The following is a 21,750-nucleotide window of genomic DNA, read 5'->3' as shown; positions in this document are numbered from 1 at the left end:
AGCTTACGTATTTATCTCTATAGAATATATATATATTATATTAAAATACAAATTTTATAACGTAGGAAAATTTCAATTTTTCATAAAAATACTATAATGATGCATATTTGACTTAATACCATTAGAAAATTAAATTATAAATGATATACATATACATACATGTTTCTAAAGAGAAAATAAAAAAATAAAAGTAAGAATAAATAACTGAATTTAATTTATTTCGAGTAAAAATACGTTACTTAATATCGGAAAATTCCAAAGGATCGTATTTATAGTATTCTAAATCTTAGTATTCTACCATCTGTAATACAGATCTCATATCGTTTCTTTAACGTAATTAAAAGTTTATTAACTACTTGTCACTTTTCGTAGCAAAGTTTAACGATACAACTGATAAATCAAATTAAAAGTAAAGAAATTTAAACACGGTGAAATCTTCATTGCGTCAATTTTATTTTGCATAAAAAGCTTATTTTTCTGATATTTTGGTGTGTAACCAATCAGCCAATCAAAGTCCTTTCATCCATATCGACATCGACTTGGCGCATTGCATATAGCATGCATATAGAGAATAGAGAACCATACGATAGAGAGCGCATACACGTGTTACAATTTAGCTGACATTGACTGGAAATTTCCCGAGAGAGGCGACATAGTCGCGTCAGGCGGAAGGAAACATTTCCTCTTTGATCCGTAGGATATCGTCAGGTGTCTTAAACTAAATTTGGACAAATCGTGTTAGTCGATTCGATATATTATAATTATAAGTAAGTGATTATTACGCATATGCTTTAGCCGAATTCGTGGTACAAAAGTGAATTCTTCAAAAGAATAACAAAAATCCATTCAGCCTCGAGTACTTTTTTACGTAGAGACATTTATTATTGTGGACACTTTGAAGACTCAGTGCAAAATTGTTTTAGTGAACATACTTGAAAGAAAATATTGGCCGATTTACGTCTGTTCATGTTCATGTATGCTATATGTATGAGAATTGGTTCAGAAACGGAAGAAACAGTTATTAAGTAGAAGAAAGAAGGATAGAGGCAGAAGTTGGAACATTGAATACAGGAACATAATTTCTAATTTTTGCAAATTAACCAGTACCAGTTATTTGTCATTGAAACGGCTCAACATACAGGTAAGTATTATTTCGTTCATATTTCTGTTTTAATTTACTAAGTTGTTTTAATTTGGATTGCATGATGGATACGCACGAACAAGACTAATGGTGAATAACTAATTTAATTTAGTCCAAAGAAGTATTATTTTTATTGGATATATTGTTTAAGTATGATATAGTATATAGATCAACATATATAAAAACATAAAAATCTCTCTTGTAAATATTTTGTTCGTGCAGTAAAACACTTAATGGAGACATTAAGTTAATGGTATAATCTTAAATGGGAAATGGGATATAAATTATCGATCGTTAACATCGGTGAATGTCGAATCATCGACGTTGCGTATGGCTGTATGTATGCACATACTACGCGTGTGTAAAAACCGTTCTACCAGTCATATAAAAATGAAAATTCATTGGAAATGCTTAGAAAACCTATTTATTTAACACTCAAATCAAACTCGAAATTGATAATGTGTTATTATATTCTATGTTTTATACAAATTTCATTTATGATTAAAACAAGTAATCCATATATAATCCTTCCATGCAATATCTATTTTCCAAGTAATTCTAATCTTTAATTCTTCATTTTTGTTTCTAATGCATTTAATCATATCTTTATTAGAACTACTAGAGAAAATATGGTGAAATTTCTCGTATGGAGTTTTATTGATAGGAATTAAGTAATAATTGATAAGGAATGATCAGTTAACATCACGTAATGTAGTAAGGATTGTAAAGAATTATAAAGGATTATTAGTATTATAATAATGGAAAAGATTAGAAGAAAAGATTAGAAAGATAAAAGTTGCTAAAGAAAATCAACTGATATGATAGTACATCACTACATGCATATAATCCATACAGTGCACTTTTAACGATAACGGGAGTTTCCGTTCCCGGAATGTTATCGTTATCTTCAAAATAAAAATATCCCAACTAATTCAAGATAATTATTTTCGAACTATATATTATAATAGTTGACATGTAGAGAAGACGAAAGTAATAAGCGAGATATGATAAATCTTTTTTTATAAGGGGTAATATTAGTAGTTTATCACAGACAATTATAATCTGTCTATGAAAAAAAAAAAAAGAAAAGAAATGAATGAGTAGAAAAAGAGGGAATAAAAACAGTATCTATCGATGATATTTTGTCGATTTTGTGAGAGATTTTCGAAAATAGGAACTGAAAATAGATTGATATTTTTTTTTTAATTTACAAATTATGACGATATTCTCACACACAGGTAGTGTTGGAAGTATGTAAACTAACTTTCGGTATTATCAATGACTTTCATGTTACTGAAATAGAAATGTATTTTAAGGAAGAGTTTTCGAGATTCTATTGAGTTGGCAAAGCGCCAAATATCTACAATCTACACTAGCCAAAACTATCCTCGTTGGAAATGTATTTTACAGAATTGCCAAGTAAACGAAAAATGTTGCTGATGTATCAAGTATGTACTTACGTACATATTAAAATTTGACGTGTCGCATATGTGTATCAGAGATTCGATTTCGTAGGATAAAGACACTCATAATTTACTCTGCCTGTATTGATTTTAGTATTTCTTGCTTCAAATTTTCTTATCCTTTTCTAATATTACATCGTAGAGTTATCTATACATGTTTTTCGGTGAAGATCAAAACAGACCTACATGTGAGAAAAAGTATAGAAAAAGTGTATCATTTGTTTACGTATCGTAAAGTAGTGTCAAACTAATCCTCCCTAAACAATATCGTATTTAAAATTAAGAAAAAAGCAAGGGTAGTTTTGGTAAGTACATGTTGTTGCACTGTTGTGAGTTTTTCTGTTATAAATCTTCAAAAAACAAACTTTAAATATCTGACACAAAAACTGAAAAATGTACATATAATAAAAAGAAAAGTTATGCAACTTTGAAATGGGTTACCCCGTAAATACAGAGTGTAGCTTCCGTGGAAATAAATGGATACTACGGAATTTATAGTAGATGAAAATTATTGGAAAAAAGTAAACTTTCTGAAAGAGGATAACCAAAGTTTTGTTGAAGTTTAGTTAGGGCACGAGCGTTGGTTACATGCTTAAGCATAAAATATACCGGAAGAAGAAGGAGAAAGAAAAATATGTAGTGGGAGCATGACGTGATGAAAGGGCAAAGAGAAAAAGAGAAAATAGTGTAGGAGTAAAGATGTACAAAGCTCTGGATAGTCGTGTAGCGGGATGAATCGTGAGGTAGCAAGACGGTATGAGAAAGTAGTCACGATATATAGGTGTAATGATAGTGCAGCCATTGATCGTCGTCGACAACGACAGTGGTAAGATGACGAAATGACGAGATGATGAAGCTGTGAGACGACTACATGCGGAAAAATTCAAAATAGCAAGATGTAAGGAAGGTAAATGGAAGACGGCAAGAGACAATAAAATAGATAGCTGTTGAAAAGAACCGACGTTAGTAAGACAAGAATTCTTCGATATAGCTGTTGTGAGAGAACAAGTACTTAGCTCTTGTATGTGCATGCGTATACACTCGTATACGCGCACAGATACATCTTTTCATCTTTTCGAATATTTCGTAGCTTTTTAGTCCAACAGATCTGGTTTATATAGCAATTGTGATTGTTACAAAAATTGAAAACTAATTATAACGTGCGACTGCGCGAGGCCAACGTGTATTAATCAGAGTTAGTAACTGAATGTTATATATACGTATCAAGAGTATTGGCGGAAGGTTAGATGTAAATATGAAATAAATATATTTATTAATACGTTTAAAATAGGTAAAGTTTATTTATCTGATTGGTAGCAATATTGGTTGGTTGCAATCATTAAAACAGAACGAATAATTATTTGCAAATAGAGCATAAAGAATGATATCTATTGTTTGTTGATCGATCGATTCAGTATAATATGCGCAATAACAAGGTCTAGTTTCGCATTACCTTTGATAGGAGAGTATGAGTATAAGAATCTACGCCTTCGAACTCGACCGCAGAGGTGACCTCTGATCAGTGATATCAATAATTTACCAGATCGGATTCGCGATACATCAAATTTCAATTCGAATATTGTATATGGTGCGCGCACGTGAACATGTGGGAAGGTGGGAGAGAGAAGGAACATTTTAACCATAAGTAACATCCTGATCAATATATATAGTACACAGCATATAGAACGTGTATATAGAAGAGGAATCACGAAATCAAGAAGTAGACATATTAATTTCATATTCTGAACTTAAATTACATTTGTAAGGACATTTGTTCTTCTATTTGCATACATACGTATATACGTATATAGAATATATCCGTATAAGTATGTTGTGTAAAAATTAGCATTGATCGAGTCTCGAATAAAGTCGAGTTCACATTTAATCTTAATCTGTTGGATCATCTGCGCAATACCTGTTTGTTCCCACTTTTATTTTCTGTCTATGGCGATCTCTCCCTTCACGGTCACAGTTTATCTATTGCATTAGACGATTAAGTAGATTTTACGCGCGTACATTTTACGTAATGAATCAATGGAGCGCGCGCGCGCCCGCGCGCGAGAGCACGTCCGTGCGCCCAAGTAAGTACATTCGATTTTCGTATTTCGCACACGGTGTATCTATGTATCTCTGCGCGGCTCCCATTTTGGTATAAAACTTCTGATTGTAACAATTCGATTAATTTTTAGCAATTAATAATCACTTTCTTCTCTCTATTCGTTTCTTTTTCTGGTATATAATTTGTTTTTATTTTTTCTTTCAGTTTCTCCAGACACAGTACGATTACACTTTCTTCTACTTGGTGTTTTTCGTTGGGAGTGAAATTCTTAAGATTTACTTTAAAATCAGTGGAAACTTTTAAATAGTAACCATGCACGAGGCCGAATCCTGGTCTTTTCCTCCGAAGCAGGCTCTCTACGATCCAACACTTGAAAGAGATGCTTGCGGTGTTGGATTCATTGTTGCAATAGATGGGAAAAAGTCGCACAAAGTGAGTTACCACGCGACTGTGGGAAATCACACATAATTTTTATCATATTTCATTAGTCATAGCTTTGCTTTTTGTGTCAAGAAGTCTATCCGTTTTATTTCCCTACTAGACATTTTTAATAATACATATTTTTGTCTTGATGGTGCAAATCAATTGAAACATATTTCCTTTTTCTCCTGTTACAGATCGTTCGCGATGCAGAAATTCTCTCGGCACGTATGAACCACCGTGGTGCTTGCGCCTGCGATAACGATACCGGTGACGGGGCCGGTGTTCTTTGTGCAATTCCACACGAGTATTACGCCGATGAATTGCGGTAAGAGATAACATCGAGATTCGTCAATCTTCCATTCCTTTATCATTCTGTGACGTATTAATAAAACGGTGCGTCCAAGAACGCGTGCGTTTAATTTCATAATTCGTACAGATCGACGGCGTAATTCTAGGTTATCTCGCTTTACGTCAACGAGTACATCATAATAATGCGTGTTTACTTTCTTATCAACTATATTATTATTATTTAGCTATTTTTGTTATTATTATTAACAAATAATATCTGACTATATTGCCTATATAACCATGACTGTTTAATTCTAAATAGCTAGTAAAGTCTTAAATTTTCTCTTTTTTTCAACTACTTATCGGTTTCTTTTGTTTTTAAAGATCTTCTTCATATGACGTGTGACAGCAGATTAAGTATATCTATTTCATGCTCAATAAGTTAATTTCACCATGCGGAAATAGTCACTAAGGTCAACAGTACATATTTGCTATATGTATATATGTATTTGTGTCATAGATAATAATCGCATTTGTATTAAAAATGGGAATTCCGATTTGCCATGGCATTAACTATTGCACAATTTTTGGATCAGAAATTGTACTGCAGGTTTCAAGCTTGATCTCCCAACTAATTTTTCTAAGAATGCCATCTTTTCAAAATTTAATCACTTCAGTGATATTGATTATTCTAATTTAGGGTCCTATTAGTGACGCTTTTAACACAGTTTGTCTGGAGAAAAGGGAATGATAAGAAAGGCTGTTCCTGCAAGTATTGTATCGATATATGTACTTCAACTCGTAATCCGGTCTGTGCTTTGTTATCTATCCTAGGCACGCCTGACTAAGCCTAAATTCATGCTTAAGCATTTCTTCTCATTCTTAACTTCATCAATTCCAAAAGGAAAAAAAGTAGACGCGGACAAATGAACATCTGAGTGTTAATTATATTGAAATTTGAACGGACAAACAAAATATTAATATTAATATTAATATTCTGTTAATATTAATCATCAGAGTTCATCATCAAAGCGTCATCAAAGTTTATACGCGTTATATTAAATAATATTTTCCACAGAAATCATCACTTCAAATACATGTACCCATTTTATTTTTCAGCGAACGACAAAATGTCGAATTACCTCAATTCGGTCGTTATGCCACCGGTATTCTATTTCTTGATCAAAATTCTCATCAAGAAGCTGAGGCTGTTTTTGAAAAGTTAGTTGAAGAGTGCAATTTAAGGGTATGGTTTATATTATCTTTTTCCAGTCACTTTCTCCGATTCATTGCATTGCATGAAGAATTTCTCTGACAATGGGTAAAAATGGAACACGTTGCAATAAATATACTATCTTCGTATTGCAGCTAATTTGTTGGCGAGATGTTCCAACAGATAACACAAGAATTGGCCAAGTGGCACGAAAATGCGAACCTTACATGCGTCAAGTCTTTGTCACTGGTGATCAAGACGATATTAATCTTGAACGGCAAGTGAGTATTGTTTCGGACAATGTTTCTCCTTCGTGTCGCGTTCGCTGAAATTATTATTACAATTATATGTTGTTATATAATATGTATATTGTTATCTATATTTTTATTCGAATTATTAACTTAAGTTGTGTAGTAGTACTTGCATGTAATTATAATAAGTTTGTTCTTCCTAATAAACATTTACGTTAATAAATATTTAAATTAATTTGCACAGATAGATTCGATTGTGCAATCAAAACTTTAAAGAAATCAAAGAAGATATAAACCAAATAAGATTGTTTACAGTGTTCTAATATTTTGATTTTCCGTTTAGGCTTGTAATATCGACTTATCGAATTGTAATGCTAATCTTGATTTTCAATGCAGGTTTTTATTTTGAGAAAAAGATCGTCTCATTCCATACCACGACCAGGGATTAGATACTATATATGCTCACTTTCTATACGAACGGTTGTTTATAAAGGACAATTGACGGCGGACCAGTTGTGGCTCTATTTCCTAGATTTGAAGGTGAATTCAAATTCATTAGGGTGTATACTCATATATATATCATGATTATTATCCTAACTTGCACATATTTCTTGTAGTCTCCAAAATTTGAAACCTATCTGGCATTAGTTCACACAAGATTTTCAACAAATACATTTCCTAGCTGGGAAAGGGCGCATCCTCTTCGGTAAGCATTGTTGTTAGTGATCATAAACTGCTATATACGTATACAGCATTCACGGTGTTCTGTGTTTGCAGATTGTTAGCGCATAATGGTGAAATCAACACTTTAAGAGGAAACGTAAATTTAATGAAGGCACGAGAAGGAGTGATGAGTAGCAAGGTTTATGGGGAAAAATTGAAACAACTTTATCCAGTGGTAGAACCGAACCTCTCGGACTCAGGAGCCGTTGATTGCGTTTTGGAATTTTTAGTAATGGTAGGACAGCGGTCTTTGCCAGAGGTATGTGGAACGTTTATGTGTAACGCATATTCTCTTGATTTATTCACATCGATTGACGGAAATGTAAAGGAAATATACATTTAGGCAGTAATGACAATGGTACCAGAAGCATGGCAAAACGATTTAACGATGGCATCTGAAAAGCGCGATTTTTACCATTGGGCTGCTTGTGCGATGGAACCTTGGGATGGCCCTGCTCTTTTAACCTTTACAGATGGACGCTACGTTGGTGCTATTTTAGACAGGTAAAATTTAATATTTAATTTTCATTATTCTTTTTTCTAGAAATTTTTTTTATTATTTCACTTGCTCGTTTTCACGTAGATTCACTCAGTTGTATGTATTTAAAATCTTGATATGATTTGTATGTGTGTCATAGGCATTATTATAGAAAACATATCAGCTGAAAAAACCTAATGGCACACTGTCATAATATGTTTTTTGTTCTTCTCCTTTTACAAAAAAGAATTTAAAGTGTTATTTGAAAAAAACTCTCATGAGAATGATGTACATAATCGAATATAGTAAATGGTATGTATGTCATATTAATTTTAACCCTTTGCACTCGAGGACTTTTTCGGTCGGGCGTAGCAGCTACTCCGAATGATTTAGCATATACGTGACGCGTATCTTACAGCTAACGTAAACTGATTTTATGTGCAAATTAACTTACAAAAACCTTATATTCTTATAATTTATCTATATTTACATCTCTGAAAATATGATTTTGTAATTAATTTCTGTATTTTTTTATATGATAATTTATAAAGCATTTACAAAGATGCATTCTTGAATATAATTGATCTCATTTTTCAACAGTTCAAAATCAAGTTCATCTTCATTTAAGCTAATTTCACTTCCGAAAACTATTTTCTAAACTATAATAAACTATACTCTAAACTATAATACTTTTCCTATGATCGTCAAATCCGAACTAACGTTGGAGACGTTGTCAGAACCATAGTTTCGGAGAGATATGGGATTAAATATTTTATATCTATTTTAAACATAATACTTTACATTTCCTAACACAAAGAACACAAAGAGCTAAGGAACCAATTTACGAACCAATATTGTACTCTCATCAATTGGAGATGTCGAAATCTAGCATAAACAGGGACTGTCTTCTCTGGCTTGTCACTGGAGTTGCAGCACGGAACGTCGTGGTGACTGAGAGTCAATCTCGAGTGCAAACGGTTAAAACCAAACATCCATGTACACGTTCTCTTATGCATTCTCTTATGTATATTCTCTTATATGTATGTTACTCGTCTTATACGGAAATTTTCATATAGAAATGTTTTCTTCGTATGTATAAACGTTAGAGGTATGTAAAATAAATTTTTTGACACGTTTATATTTGTACCTACTATTATCTTTCAAAGCACTTATACACGTACTTTTCATTTATATACATACTTACATATGTATAATATTTATGAAAGGACTTGATAAATGATAAACATGCATTATTAAGATTCAGCAGGGAAGTAGGTGAACGTACTTAAATTTGTTAATATAACACGATAAAAATGTTTAGAGAATGTAATAGTATACTATTAAAAAAAGAATATCTTATAGATAAGGTACATATGTTACAAATTACAAAAAGAATCCATTGTCTACCGAATCTATGTTTACATAGATAGAAAATGCATCGTTGGTTCTCATAATTGACTAGTTAGTGAACAAAAAGGACATTTGCTTCGCTAGGTATAGAGGAAAAAATATTAAGACAGTGTGTGTATGAGTGAAAAGGATTTGAAAGTGGGAGGAAGAAAGTATAACAGATGTATATTGACAGGAAGGTAATATGAGAAAACGAACAAGAAAATAAAGTCACAGTTAGTACTAATATGTGACAATGAGGTGGTAATATAAAAGGCGTCTGAATTTTTGTTTGACAGAAACGGCCTGCGCCCATCGCGCTTCTACGTCACTAAGGATAATATGATGGTGATGGCGTCCGAAGTGGGCGTCTATGACACTCCGTCCAACAATGTAGTCTTAAAGGTAAATGAAGAAATATACATGGCATTGATCAGGCCTAGCTTCTGAGGAAATTTTACAGCAGCTTTTAGTTTATAACAATCAATCGGCTATCCATATGCTTTTTCTCTATACTGTTTTTAATATACAGAATTTCAGCTGCAAAAGATAATACTACATGTTGTACTTTTACACAGAAGTAGTAAAAGACCGCAACTTAAAGCATATTGATGAGTGATTGATTCTTTTCATAGAGATGTATGTAATATGACACAAATTTACTATCTGACCTTTTCTTTCGATCGAATTCTGATTAATTCGCTTTGCTCTCCTCCCCCAGATTTGAAACTGTCGATGATTGAAAAAGTGTGAAAGTGTGTGTATGCATGTCTATGTTTTGTATTATGTGTGTTCTGCTTTTTATAAGCTTTCTCAATAACGTTCCCCATTTTCTTTAAAAAAAGAAAAAGTCAAGAAAAGAGCGAAGGATGAAATTGTGCGTATAGCTAATGTAAAATTAGGAAATAGTTCATAAAAGACAACAGACATCCAACAACTGGATGTTTTATGAAAGAGCATTTTATGAGGAGCATACGACTATTCTTATTCATTGTATAAATGTGTAAGAATAAATCTTGTAGGAGGATTAGTTTGGTAAAAGGAAATAGATATCCACTATAATAGGCATCTATTTTATATTGTATTATATATATATTACTTTAGATTTTATAAATACAAAATATCATTCCTTCTTTTATTAATTTTTTTAATGTATCATGTACATATGATATATAATTAATCATTAGAAATTACATTATCTTACAGTGTTGTTATATAAATGTTGGATGATAGTAGATATGATTTGACAGTTGAATTATTTGCACTTTATTCTATTTTACAGAGCCGTTTGAAACCCGGCAGAATGCTACTGGTTGATACGCATGAGAAAAGGATTATAGAAGATGTTGAACTGAAGTTGCAAATTGCTAGAAGTAGACCACATTCCAAATGGCTAAAAGATCAGGTATTCTTTTTGTTTTGTTCTGTTTCGTCATTGATCGTTGTGATTGTTGATCATCCTTTTAAAGTTCTTGAAATATAGCTAAACTAAGAATCAAATATTTATGTGAATATGCATTGTAACCTTTAACCTTTAGGTCTATATCAAGATGTATTTAATGAAAAAAAAATTTGTTTTTTCTTTGCAAACAATCCTATATGCTGTGATCATGCTTTGTATTACACATAGATGGTAAGTGTCGTATTGTCTCATCATTTCTTCAAATAATCATACAGTATGCTCTATATTTACACATTGAAATTACTTTATTTTATAATTAATTTTAGTCTGATTCTACAATATTCTTAAGTAATTTTACACATATAATAATATTAGTCTGGACATAATTTACATGATAAATAGTTTGTACAAAACAAATAAATCTTATTCAGTTAAACATGTTCACCTTTACAGATTACAATGGAAGAGTTACGTGCTGCTGACGTTGATTATAAAAAGACACTAAGCACTGTTGAAAATGGTTCGATCGTGGACAAAGAAGTAGCTAAAAGAAAAGCAATGAATGATGCAAATCCAATATCTACTGTAAATCGAGTTTGGGGAGGCGATAAAAGATTATCCCTCTATGGATACACCCTCGAAACCATTAATTTGCTTCTTCTGCCGATGATGCAATCTAAGTACGTTGCTTTTATATTTTAGACTGTTAAAATTGTAATCAATAAACGAAGACATGTGTATATATTTACTAGTTACACTATAGATATATTGATCATACAACACATATTATGTTACATATAAATTGAAATTGTAAAATTCTTATATAGGAAAGAACCACTGGGTTCTATGGGTAATGATGCGCCATTAGCTTGTCTTTCTCAATTTCAACCCCTTATCTACGACTATTTTAAGCAACTGTTTGCTCAGGTAGGTATAATTTATGAAAATAACTGTATAGTTGATATTTAACTGCAATATATTTTAACATGTACATTTATACGCTTTTCTTAAAATTTATTCTTAGGTGACAAATCCTCCGATAGACCCTTTCAGAGAAAAAATCGTAATGTCAATGCTTTGTCCTATTGGGCCAGAAAGTAATATGCTTGAGCCAAACGAACTGCAAGTACATAGATTATTTTTACGACAACCAATACTTTCCTTGGATGATCTCGATATAATCAAACGAACGAATTATCGTGGTTGGAAAACTAAAATAATCGATGCGACATATCCTGTGCAAGATGGTCCACCTGGATTAGTGAATACACTAAATCGTGTCAATCAGGAGGCTAATCAAGCTGCAAAAGAAGGTTATCAATTTATCGTTCTATCCGATCGGCTGAGTAGCTCGGAAAGGTGAAAATATTATTTGAGTGATTATACAGATTTGCTAGTCCTATGATGTGTAAAGTAATTATTTAATAATGTAATGTTTCATTGCTATCACTAGAGTGCCTGTAAGCAGCTTGTTAGTCTTGGGCGCAGTGCATCACAATCTAATCGAAGAACGACAACGTATGAAAGTTGGTCTCATTGTAGAAACTGCTGAAGCTAGAGAAATACATCATATATGTCTGCTACTTGGCTATGGAGCGGACGCCATTTGTCCGTACTTAGTATTTGAAATGGCAAGAAATCTTCGTATGGATGGCGTACTTGATTCGTCATTAACCGATAATGCTTTATGTGCGGTAAGTTCTTTTTTAATATTGCGGTGCAGTCACGATTTAAACCTGTATATTATTTAACGATAAAACAAGTATGGGAAGGAACGGGAATGTTGACGACGACGGTAATAATCATAATGATGGTAGATGAATGAAATATCGTTACAGAACTATGCGGAAGCAATGGATAGAGGAATAGCTAAAGTAATGGCAAAAATGGGAATCTCTACGTTACAATCGTATAAAGGAGCTCAAATATTCGAAGCAGTCGGTTTGTCAGACGAAGTCATCAATAAATGCTTTAAGGTATGTATCATACGAATCGGCAAAAAATCGTTTAATAATGATCGAAAATGATGCGATCGTGAAAGATACGAATGATTAAAAATTGGATCCAATTAATGAATACAATTACTATGATTCACTAGTTTTAATGACGTACTCTTAATTGTTTCTATCGTTTACTTTCATTGTACATATTTAACCTTTTAACATTTATTGCATATTACTTTCCATACAGGGTACACAATCTCGTATTGGTGGAGTTACTTTTGATATTTTGGCAAAGGAAGCATTTGAAAGACATCAAATTACTTATTGCACAAAACCTATGGATATGCTTGTTATTCGCAATCCAGGAGTCTATCATTGGCGATCTGGTGGAGAAAAACACATAAACGATCCTGATAGTATTGCTAGCTTGCAGGTAAATTCATTTAATAATATATTTTGCAAAGTATTGATAATATACGTATATTTTTTATTAGAATGGATAAAAAAGAAATAATTGCTATTTTTCCAGTTTCTGTATCTCTTTTGCTTCTTTTTTAGGATTATGTAAATTCTAAGAACTGGAACGCTTATGAAAAATATCGAAAAACTACAATGGAAATGATCAGGGCATGCACCTTACGTGGTCAATTGGAATTAGTACAAAAACCAGAAAAATCCATACCCATTGAAGAGGTTGAACCAGCATCTGAGATTGTGAAACGATTTGCAACCGGAGCTATGAGTTTTGGAAGTATTTCTATAGAAGCACATACAACATTAGCGATTGCGATGAATCGTATTGGCGGTAAATCGAATACCGGCGAAGGTGGTGAAAATGCTGACAGGTATTTACATTCTAAATTTATGACAAATTATATCTTTTTTATGAATAGCATATGCATGTATACACACGACAAATATAATAATATCCACTTAATTGTCGCATGTTCGGATTTTCATTTCGACTGAGGAAGTAGATGTTCTGGGAGTTGCTGGGTGTTATTTCTATTGAATCCGCTCATTTCTTGGATGTATCGGAGTGACGAGAGTAACGAGAGTGAAAAATGAGATTGAATGAGAATGAAATAGGGAGAAAAATTTGAGTATGGTGTGTCATATATCCACATCTATCAGTGCAATTCAAACTCATCCAAATATGACGAATATATCATGTTTGATATCTTATTCATCAGAAAATTCTCAGCAGCTTGATTGTAGTAATTTGATACTTATAAAGTAAAAAATATAAACATTTTAGTTTTCTTATTTTATGACTCATTCCTAGTTGAAATAACGTCAATCACGAGTTAAATAACATAGCGCTTGTTCCGTGGAAGCGGTCAAAGGATTGGTGGGGACAAATTTGTGATAATTAAGTCGGCAAAATTGCAACAGTAAACCGGGTATTACTGTAGATTCTCATATTCACGCACACACTCACTTAAATGCGTGCGTATATTTATTTTCCATTTGCCTATAAAAAATCACCTAATAACGTAAAGTAAAACTCGTTATTTAGGTATCTGAATCAGGATCCAGAGTTTAACAAACGATCATCTATTAAGCAAGTTGCCAGCGGTCGTTTTGGTGTCACTTCGAGTTATTTAGCAAATGCTGATGATCTTCAAATCAAAATGTCACAAGGTGCGAAGCCAGGAGAAGGCGGCGAGTTGCCTGGTTATAAGGTGAAACAGATCTTTATTAATTATACCGCAAGCATAGTGTACACAGAATAATGATCGAGTTGTAAAAGCTATATAATCTGTATGTAGGTTACTGCTGAGATTGCTGCAACTAGACATTCTGTACCTGGTGTAGGTCTAATTTCACCACCACCGCATCACGACATTTATTCGATCGAAGATCTTGCGGAATTAATTTATGATTTGAAATGTGCAAATCCAAATGCTCGTATTTCTGTCAAGTTAGTGTCAGAAGTAGGAGTAGGTGTAGTTGCATCAGGTGTTGCAAAGGTAATCATACTTAGAAATAGTATATCTTAACTTGTCGAGAGCAGAGAATACATTTTCAAATACATTTTTCTAATCATCATTTTTATCTTGTATCTTCTTTCCCTTCTTTTTACTATGCTGTCTTCTATTATGGCATACATTATACAGGGGAAAGCAGAGCATATCGTAATATCTGGCCATGATGGTGGAACTGGTGCTAGTACTTGGACAGGAATAAAATCCGCTGGTTTACCTTGGGAATTAGGAGTTGCGGAGACCCATCAAATTTTAACCTTAAATAATCTTCGATCACGTGTCATTGTACAAGCAGATGGACAAATGCGTACAGGATTTGACGTAGTGGTTGCGGCTCTTTTAGGTGCCGACGAATTTGGCTTTAGTACTGCGCCATTAATTTCCATGGGTTGTACTATGATGAGAAAATGTCATTTAAACACTTGTCCCGTGGGTGTTGCAACACAAGATCCAAAACTTCGAAAAAAATTTGAAGGAAAGCCAGAACATGTTATTAATTTTTTCTTCGCATTGGCAGAAGAGGTATTTGATACTAAGAATAGAAATAAGGAATTCCCAACAATAATTTCTCAAGCATCTTTGTTATAGGAAATATCCATTGAATCATGCAAGATACATTTTTTTGTTAGGTACGTTCTCACATGGCCAGCCTTGGATTACGTAAATTTCAAGATCTAATAGGTCGTACGGATTTGTTGAAAGTTCGCGAAGATATCTCAGTAGAGAAGGCTAAAACATTAAAGCTCGATAATATTTTGCGTAATGCACTTGAACTTCGTCCTGGAGTAAATATTCAGGGAGGATCAATGAAACAAGACTTTCAACTAGAAAACAGATTGGACAATCATGTCATTGAATTAGCCATGGATTTATTGAAAGGAAAACAGAAACGTGTTGATATTGAATTAAATATTAATAACGAATGTAGAGCATTTGCGGCGACATTAAGCTACCATATTTCAAAGTAAATGTCTTTGTCTTATGTCTTTTGGTAATTGCAAATGGTTTCAACAATTGACTAATTGTGTAATATTTCTCTTTTTTTTTTATCGACAGATTATATGGCGAAGTTGGTTTACCTGAAGGTAGTATCAACATAAAAATGAAAGGTTCTGCAGGTCAGAGCTTCTGTGCTTTCATGACCAAAGGTGTTCATGTTACTCTCGAGGGAGATGCCAACGATTATGTTGGCAAAGTAAATATGTTTTTCTAACTGAGCTATTTCAGATCATCGGTATTGTACATATTATGCGTCATATACACATTTGGTACACATTCCTATAATTTTTAGGGTTTATGTGGAGGAGAAATCGTTATATATCCACCAAAAGATTCTACTTTCAAGTCCGAAAATAACGTAATCGTTGGTAATGTTTGCCTTTATGGTGCAACTTCTGGCAAAGCATATTTTCGAGGAATCGCTGCTGAAAGATTTAGCGTCCGTAACAGTGGCGCCATAGTAGTAGTCGAAGGTGTCGGTGATCATGGGTGCGAATATATGACTGGCGGCTGTGCAGTTATTCTGGGTCTTACTGGTCGAAATTTCGCAGCTGGAATGTCCGGTGGGATAGCTTATGTCTTAGATGTAGACGGATCGTTCAAGAGGTAGATTACTCCGTTTTCTTCTTTTTTTTTTTTATCATACATTATATATTTATTGTGCATATATTCTTAATCAATTAATTTTTCATACACAGTAAATGTAATCCTGAAATGGTAGAATTGCTTCCTTTAAGTAAGCAAGAAGATATTGCATATGTGAAACAACTTTTAGAAGAATTTGTTGAGAAAACTGGTTCTTTAATAGCTGAAGATCTTTTGATGTTGTGGCCTGAACCAACTACACGGTTCGTTAAGGTAAATGATGATTAATCAGTCATAGTTATTGTGAATGTATTGATATTCTAATTTTTTCGAAGGTATTTCCGTATGAGTACCAGCGGGCATTAAAGCAAGTCGAAGAAGCCAAACAAATACAACCAATACCGAATGGAAGTTCTCAGATGGAAAACATCCAGATCAAAGATATTGAAGATGCTATTGTAGATACTGATATGGAGCAGCAAAAATTGGATAAGATAAGGTATGGTTCTTCCGACTCAGTGATGCAGCTAAAAGCTCTTACTCAAAATTTAAATCGCACATAATTATTTCAAATTTTTAAATTGGTATATATATATATATTATTATATATTATTATTTTAATTTTTAGAGGATTTATTAAATATAGAAGACAAATGGGAATTTATCGGCCAGTTGAAAACCGAATTACCGATTGGAATGAAATTTATAACTTTCAAAAGGTTCGCAAAGGATTACGCGTGCAGGCAGCAAGATGTATGGAATGCGGTGTACCATTTTGTCAAAGTAGTCATGGTTGCCCTCTAGGAAATATCATTCCTAAATGGAATGATCTTGTCTTCCAATCGAATTGGAAAGAAGCTTTAAATCAATTGTTACAAACTAATAATTTCCCAGGTTTGTACAATTAAACAAGTAATTTGAATGGTAAAGATGAGGCTTGCAATTAACAACGCGTATCTTTTAAGATTGCTAAAATTTTGAATTAATACGTAATAAATATCGTATGTATATTTAGAATTCACTGGAAGAGTTTGTCCAGCTCCTTGTGAAGGTGCCTGTGTTTTGGGTATATCTGAACCAGCAGTTACAATAAAGAACATTGAATGTGCGATAATTGATCACGCATTTGAACAAGGTTGGATAGTGCCGCATCCACCAACAACTAGAACCGGTCGACGAGTAGCAGTAGTTGGCTCAGGTCCGGCTGGTTTGGCGGCAGCTCATCAATTAAATAAGGCAGGCCATTTGGTGACTGTTTATGAAAGAAATGACCGAATTGGAGGTCTACTGCAATATGGTATTCCGACTATGAAGTTATCGAAACAAGTTGTTCAAAGAAGGGTTTCTCTTCTTGCGGCGGAGGGTATTACATTTAAGACTGGCGTCGATGTAGGAAAACATATTTCTGCTAATGTAAATAATGTTTCAGTTTTATTTACGTAGTAATTACGTTCATACTTGTAACTTATTCCTTGATTTTATGATTGTTATCTTGTTTGTATATATTGATCTTTTGTATGTATATATATTGTAGGAATTACGGGAACAATATGACGCAATGCTAATATGTACTGGCGCAACTTGGCCAAGAGACTTACAAATACCAGGTCGACACCTTGAAGGAATTCATTTTGCTGTAAGCTTTTTGGAAAATTGGCAAAAGAATCAAATGGGGAATAACGTTCCACTAGATATGCGTTTAATAGCTAAAGATAAGGATGTTATTATAATAGGTGGTGGCGATACTGGTTGTGATTGTATAGCTACGTCTTTGCGACAGGTAAAATTTATATCTTTAGTACAACTTTATACATTTAAGAAAATTTCGAAGTAATTTACTGTAAATGTATTGTTTGTTTGAAACTGTAATACGTATAATAATTCAGTTATGCTTCTATTGATGAAAAAGATGAAACGGAAAAAAAATACAATTTGCTGAAATCGCGATAGATTCTACATTATGTATATTTTTAATTACTATCATGTAGGGTGCCAAAACGATTACAACTTTTGAAATTTTACCCGAACCACCAAACAAAAGAGCGCACGATAATCCTTGGCCTCAATTTCCACGTGTATTTAAAGTGGATTATGGCCATGAGGAAGTTTCCTTGAAGTTTGGCCGAGATCCCCGTCAATTTAGTACATTGAGTAAAGTACGTAAAAATTCTTATATATATATATATATATATATATATTCCTTTACTGTTTTCCACTCTTCCTTTCACGTTCATTTATATATTTCTAATAGGAGTTTTTAGACGATGGAAATGGCCACGTAAGTGGTATTAAAACAGTGTCAGTATCGTGGACAATGGAAAACGGACGTTGGAAAATGGAAGAGGTTCCTGGAACAGAAAAAGTAAAAATTATAATTTGTGACTTATTGCGTCTTTACTATCTTTTCTAATGCCTTGATTTTCATTTAGATATACAAATGTGACCTAGTTTTACTCGCTATGGGTTTCTTAGGTCCAGAAAAATATATTGCAACAGAATTAAATACGAAAATGGATGAAAGAGGTAATTTCAAAACACCAGTTGGAAATTACAAGACAAGTTTAGATGGAATATACGCAGCAGGAGGTAAGTTTTTACGTTTTATTTGTATTACCATCTTTTACATCCAATAACTATACGTCAAATAGATCCTCGTTTTCTCAAGTTACATTTCGTGCATTTTATTACCTGATTAACGTGTTATTGTTATTCCACATAGATTGCCGGCGTGGACAATCCCTGGTAGTTTGGGCAATCACAGAAGGTAGGCAAGCTGCAAGAGAAATAGATCTGGCTTTAATGGGGGAAACTGGTCTTCCTGTATCCGGTGGTGTTATAACTGGTGTTATGGCTTAAGATGCATACGTTCTAAGTGTAGTCGATCAGAATTCGGCTATTTCTTTCTACCCTTCTCGTTCCTACCGCGTTTTTCTTCTCTTTTTTAAACTTTTTCAGTAATTAAACCGTGCAAAGTATGCGATCAGTGTACCGGTAGGAGAATAAGTAACATGTAATGAGCAAGGAAGACATGCGGTCAATGCGTGAACAAGGAAATCAGTATTATTTTATCGTGAGTGTATATCGTGAAAGTATTCGCGATATCGAAAAGGTCTTATCGTCATGTGTGTTCATTCACGCAGAAGCTCCAATTTAAGAACTACAGTAGGAAAATGACAGCTGCAGTATGAGAAATTTGCATTTTTGTTTCGAGTTGTCATCTCGTAAAATATTTGTTAATTTCTTAAAAAAAAAAAAAAGAAAATGGTATAACTAAGTAATAGTACTGTAAGTCGAGTTGACTCGAAGAAATAATCGTAGATACATTGTCGAATCTACCTCGTATCTTCTTTTACGTCTTTTGCTTGTTTCATGAGGTAACTTGAATTATTCTATGTGATTAAACTGATTTGTATAAAAGGTCATATAATACGATCAATACAAATTAAAAAAAATAAATGTTTGTTAAATATTTCTGTTATAATAAAAATCAAAGTAGAAAATATAAATTGCATTTCGAGGCTCATGTTAAATAATGTAAAAGTAATGTTTCGTATTTAACCTCGTAATTTTCTTTTTTCGACCTATGCTTTGTACATTGTAACATATATACATGCATGTGGGTATGTATATATGTATCATTTCTGAGTTTAAGATATTTATTTATAAAAAAAACACGAACGATGATGATACACATGTAATTTCCTTGATTGTAAAGAAATTCCCTGCGCCAACAAATTTTATTTATTTGTTGCGCACATATTATTGTACATTCTATACGAAGAGAAAAAAAAGAATACTTCAAGACAATAAATATATAAAGAAAGAAATAAAACGTTTAAAGGTTAAGTATGTGTAGTTGAATTTTTTTATAGTTGTTACATATCATACTCAAATCAGTGTGCATAGTGTACTATAATAAATACGTACCATATCTTAATATTAAACAATTAAGCGATTTAAAGAATGACTAATTACAATATCATTGAATATTCTTCTATAGAATAAAGAAAAAAAGATGAATGAAAGAAGAATAAATTCATTAAATTTGAAAGAAAATACTACATATAATTGGCTGGAATATCAATTTCTCAGCATGTTTCATTTGTTTGCATCTGACGTTCAAGAACTGAAGTGGCATGATTTCCTACAGGACCAATTAACGGAACATCAAATTGGTTATATTCGCGAAGAAATTGTTAGCACAGCAATCGCAAATGTGCTTGAAAAGTATTATTTCAAAAAGAAACTGTTCCAATTCAACAGTGAATGTGCCCGTGTGGTTTGGCTACGGTTGTTCAATGCGAGTATCCTTCATTTTCTAACTTTTCTAATTTTTACCTACTTCCTCTCTTTTTCTTATAGTGGATATTCTTAAGATTAGATCCTTATTGGAGACAGGATACAACTGGAAAGGCGATACATTTGATTGTCGATATCGAACCGCAACCTTCGTCTGTCGACTCTTGGATATTTGGGAAGGTATCGCAAATTTCTATCCAAAAATCAATACCTACATTAACATGTATTCCTCTATTACCATCGATAACTGCTACGAAGCCATTGAATAGAATCACGCAAAAGCAACAAACAAAATTAGGATATATTAACAAAGAAAAATTAAAACAAAAGAATAAAGAGGGAACGATGATATCTTCTGAAATAAAAAAATCATGTGAAGTAGTTAATGAAAGGAAAAAATCAAATGGTTACTCGAAAAACGATAGCTATTTATCTATGCCTAAACAACATACCATAGATTCAACAGAAAGAATATATGATCAACCAAATAATTTCAAAGAAAAGAATAAGACTGACTTATTGGTAAAGATTTCAAAACAAAATGGCAACAATAACGATGATAGTAAACAGGAAAACATAACAAATATTCGACAATTGTCGAAAAATTTAAAACAAAATAAAATGAAACTCTTGCCATGGGAAAAGGAAACAGCAGCGAAGATACCACTCCAACGATCATTGGAGAGGTAAAGTTAGTTAAAATTTTGCAAAAAGTAGAAGAAAGAGGTGGAAAAAATATTTTGTAGAATTTTATAACAATTTTTAGTAAATAAAAAAGAAGGAACTCTCATGTAAGATGTATCATTTTTCAGGATAGAGATCATGTGCACAATTTTACCAGATCACAGCGACTATCTTGAAACGAACACTTTAAATGTAAAACGAATGAAATAAGTATGGGTAAATAAAACAAATATTTTTTATAATTTTTTGTTTATTGTTAAGATCACAAATTAGAATCAACATCACATATAGGCGGTATTGAGCTGAAGAAAAACTAGATGTTTTATATATCTACAACAATTTAATCGATAAAAGGATCTGTGTATATGTTTGATGTAATGGAAATCTTACAAATGAAAGTTGTATATGGAGTAAATTTTATT

General features: G+C 32.8%; 1 protein-coding gene and 1 long non-coding RNA gene across 12 annotated transcripts; one reads left to right on the top strand and one right to left on the bottom strand.

The window, feature by feature from the left end:
* Window positions 1–191: 191 nt before the first annotated feature.
* LOC126864870 (uncharacterized) lies at window positions 192–4,324 on the bottom strand. The gene is made up of 2 exons (XR_007689358.1): window positions 4,058–4,324; window positions 192–718 (listed from the first exon to the last, which is right to left on the bottom strand). It is a non-coding gene; the product is annotated as an uncharacterized LOC126864870 (long non-coding RNA).
* On the top strand, window positions 712–21,570 carry LOC126864791 (uncharacterized). 11 transcript variants are annotated; one of them, XR_007689343.1, is made up of 37 exons: window positions 712–1,141; window positions 4,868–5,095; window positions 5,281–5,411; window positions 6,494–6,620; window positions 6,743–6,868; window positions 7,235–7,378; window positions 7,456–7,544; window positions 7,616–7,820; window positions 7,905–8,065; window positions 9,728–9,833; window positions 10,711–10,833; window positions 11,284–11,510; window positions 11,658–11,757; window positions 11,855–12,189; window positions 12,284–12,524; window positions 12,669–12,806; window positions 13,021–13,206; window positions 13,332–13,618; window positions 14,293–14,458; window positions 14,546–14,746; window positions 14,894–15,283; window positions 15,391–15,725; window positions 15,818–15,956; window positions 16,053–16,366; window positions 16,459–16,618; window positions 16,681–16,844; window positions 16,974–17,239; window positions 17,361–17,758; window positions 17,880–18,125; window positions 18,334–18,501; window positions 18,597–18,707; window positions 18,775–18,931; window positions 19,065–20,186; window positions 20,346–20,649; window positions 20,744–20,824; window positions 20,903–21,330; window positions 21,457–21,570. XR_007689343.1 is itself a non-coding variant. In XM_050616529.1 (33 exons), exons 2-33 carry the CDS (start codon window positions 4,976–4,978, stop codon window positions 19,199–19,201), a joined length of 6,198 nt encoding a protein of 2,065 aa, XP_050472486.1. In that variant the 5' UTR covers window positions 712–1,141; window positions 4,868–4,975; the 3' UTR covers window positions 19,202–20,191. The 11 variants fall into 11 exon arrangements, 2 of the variants coding, with proteins under 2 accessions (XP_050472486.1, XP_050472487.1); XR_007689340.1 differs by having other exon boundaries at window positions 20,744–21,330; XR_007689339.1 differs by having other exon boundaries at window positions 20,727–21,330.
* The last annotated feature ends 180 nt before the right edge of the window (window positions 21,571–21,750 follow it).

Source organism: Bombus huntii, chromosome 4 (genome assembly GCF_024542735.1).
Source record: "Bombus huntii isolate Logan2020A chromosome 4, iyBomHunt1.1, whole genome shotgun sequence".
Classification (NCBI taxonomy): domain Eukaryota; kingdom Metazoa; phylum Arthropoda; class Insecta; order Hymenoptera; family Apidae; genus Bombus; species Bombus huntii.
The sequence above is the reverse complement of the archived record's forward strand: the minus strand, read 5'-3'. Positions and strand labels throughout refer to the sequence as shown.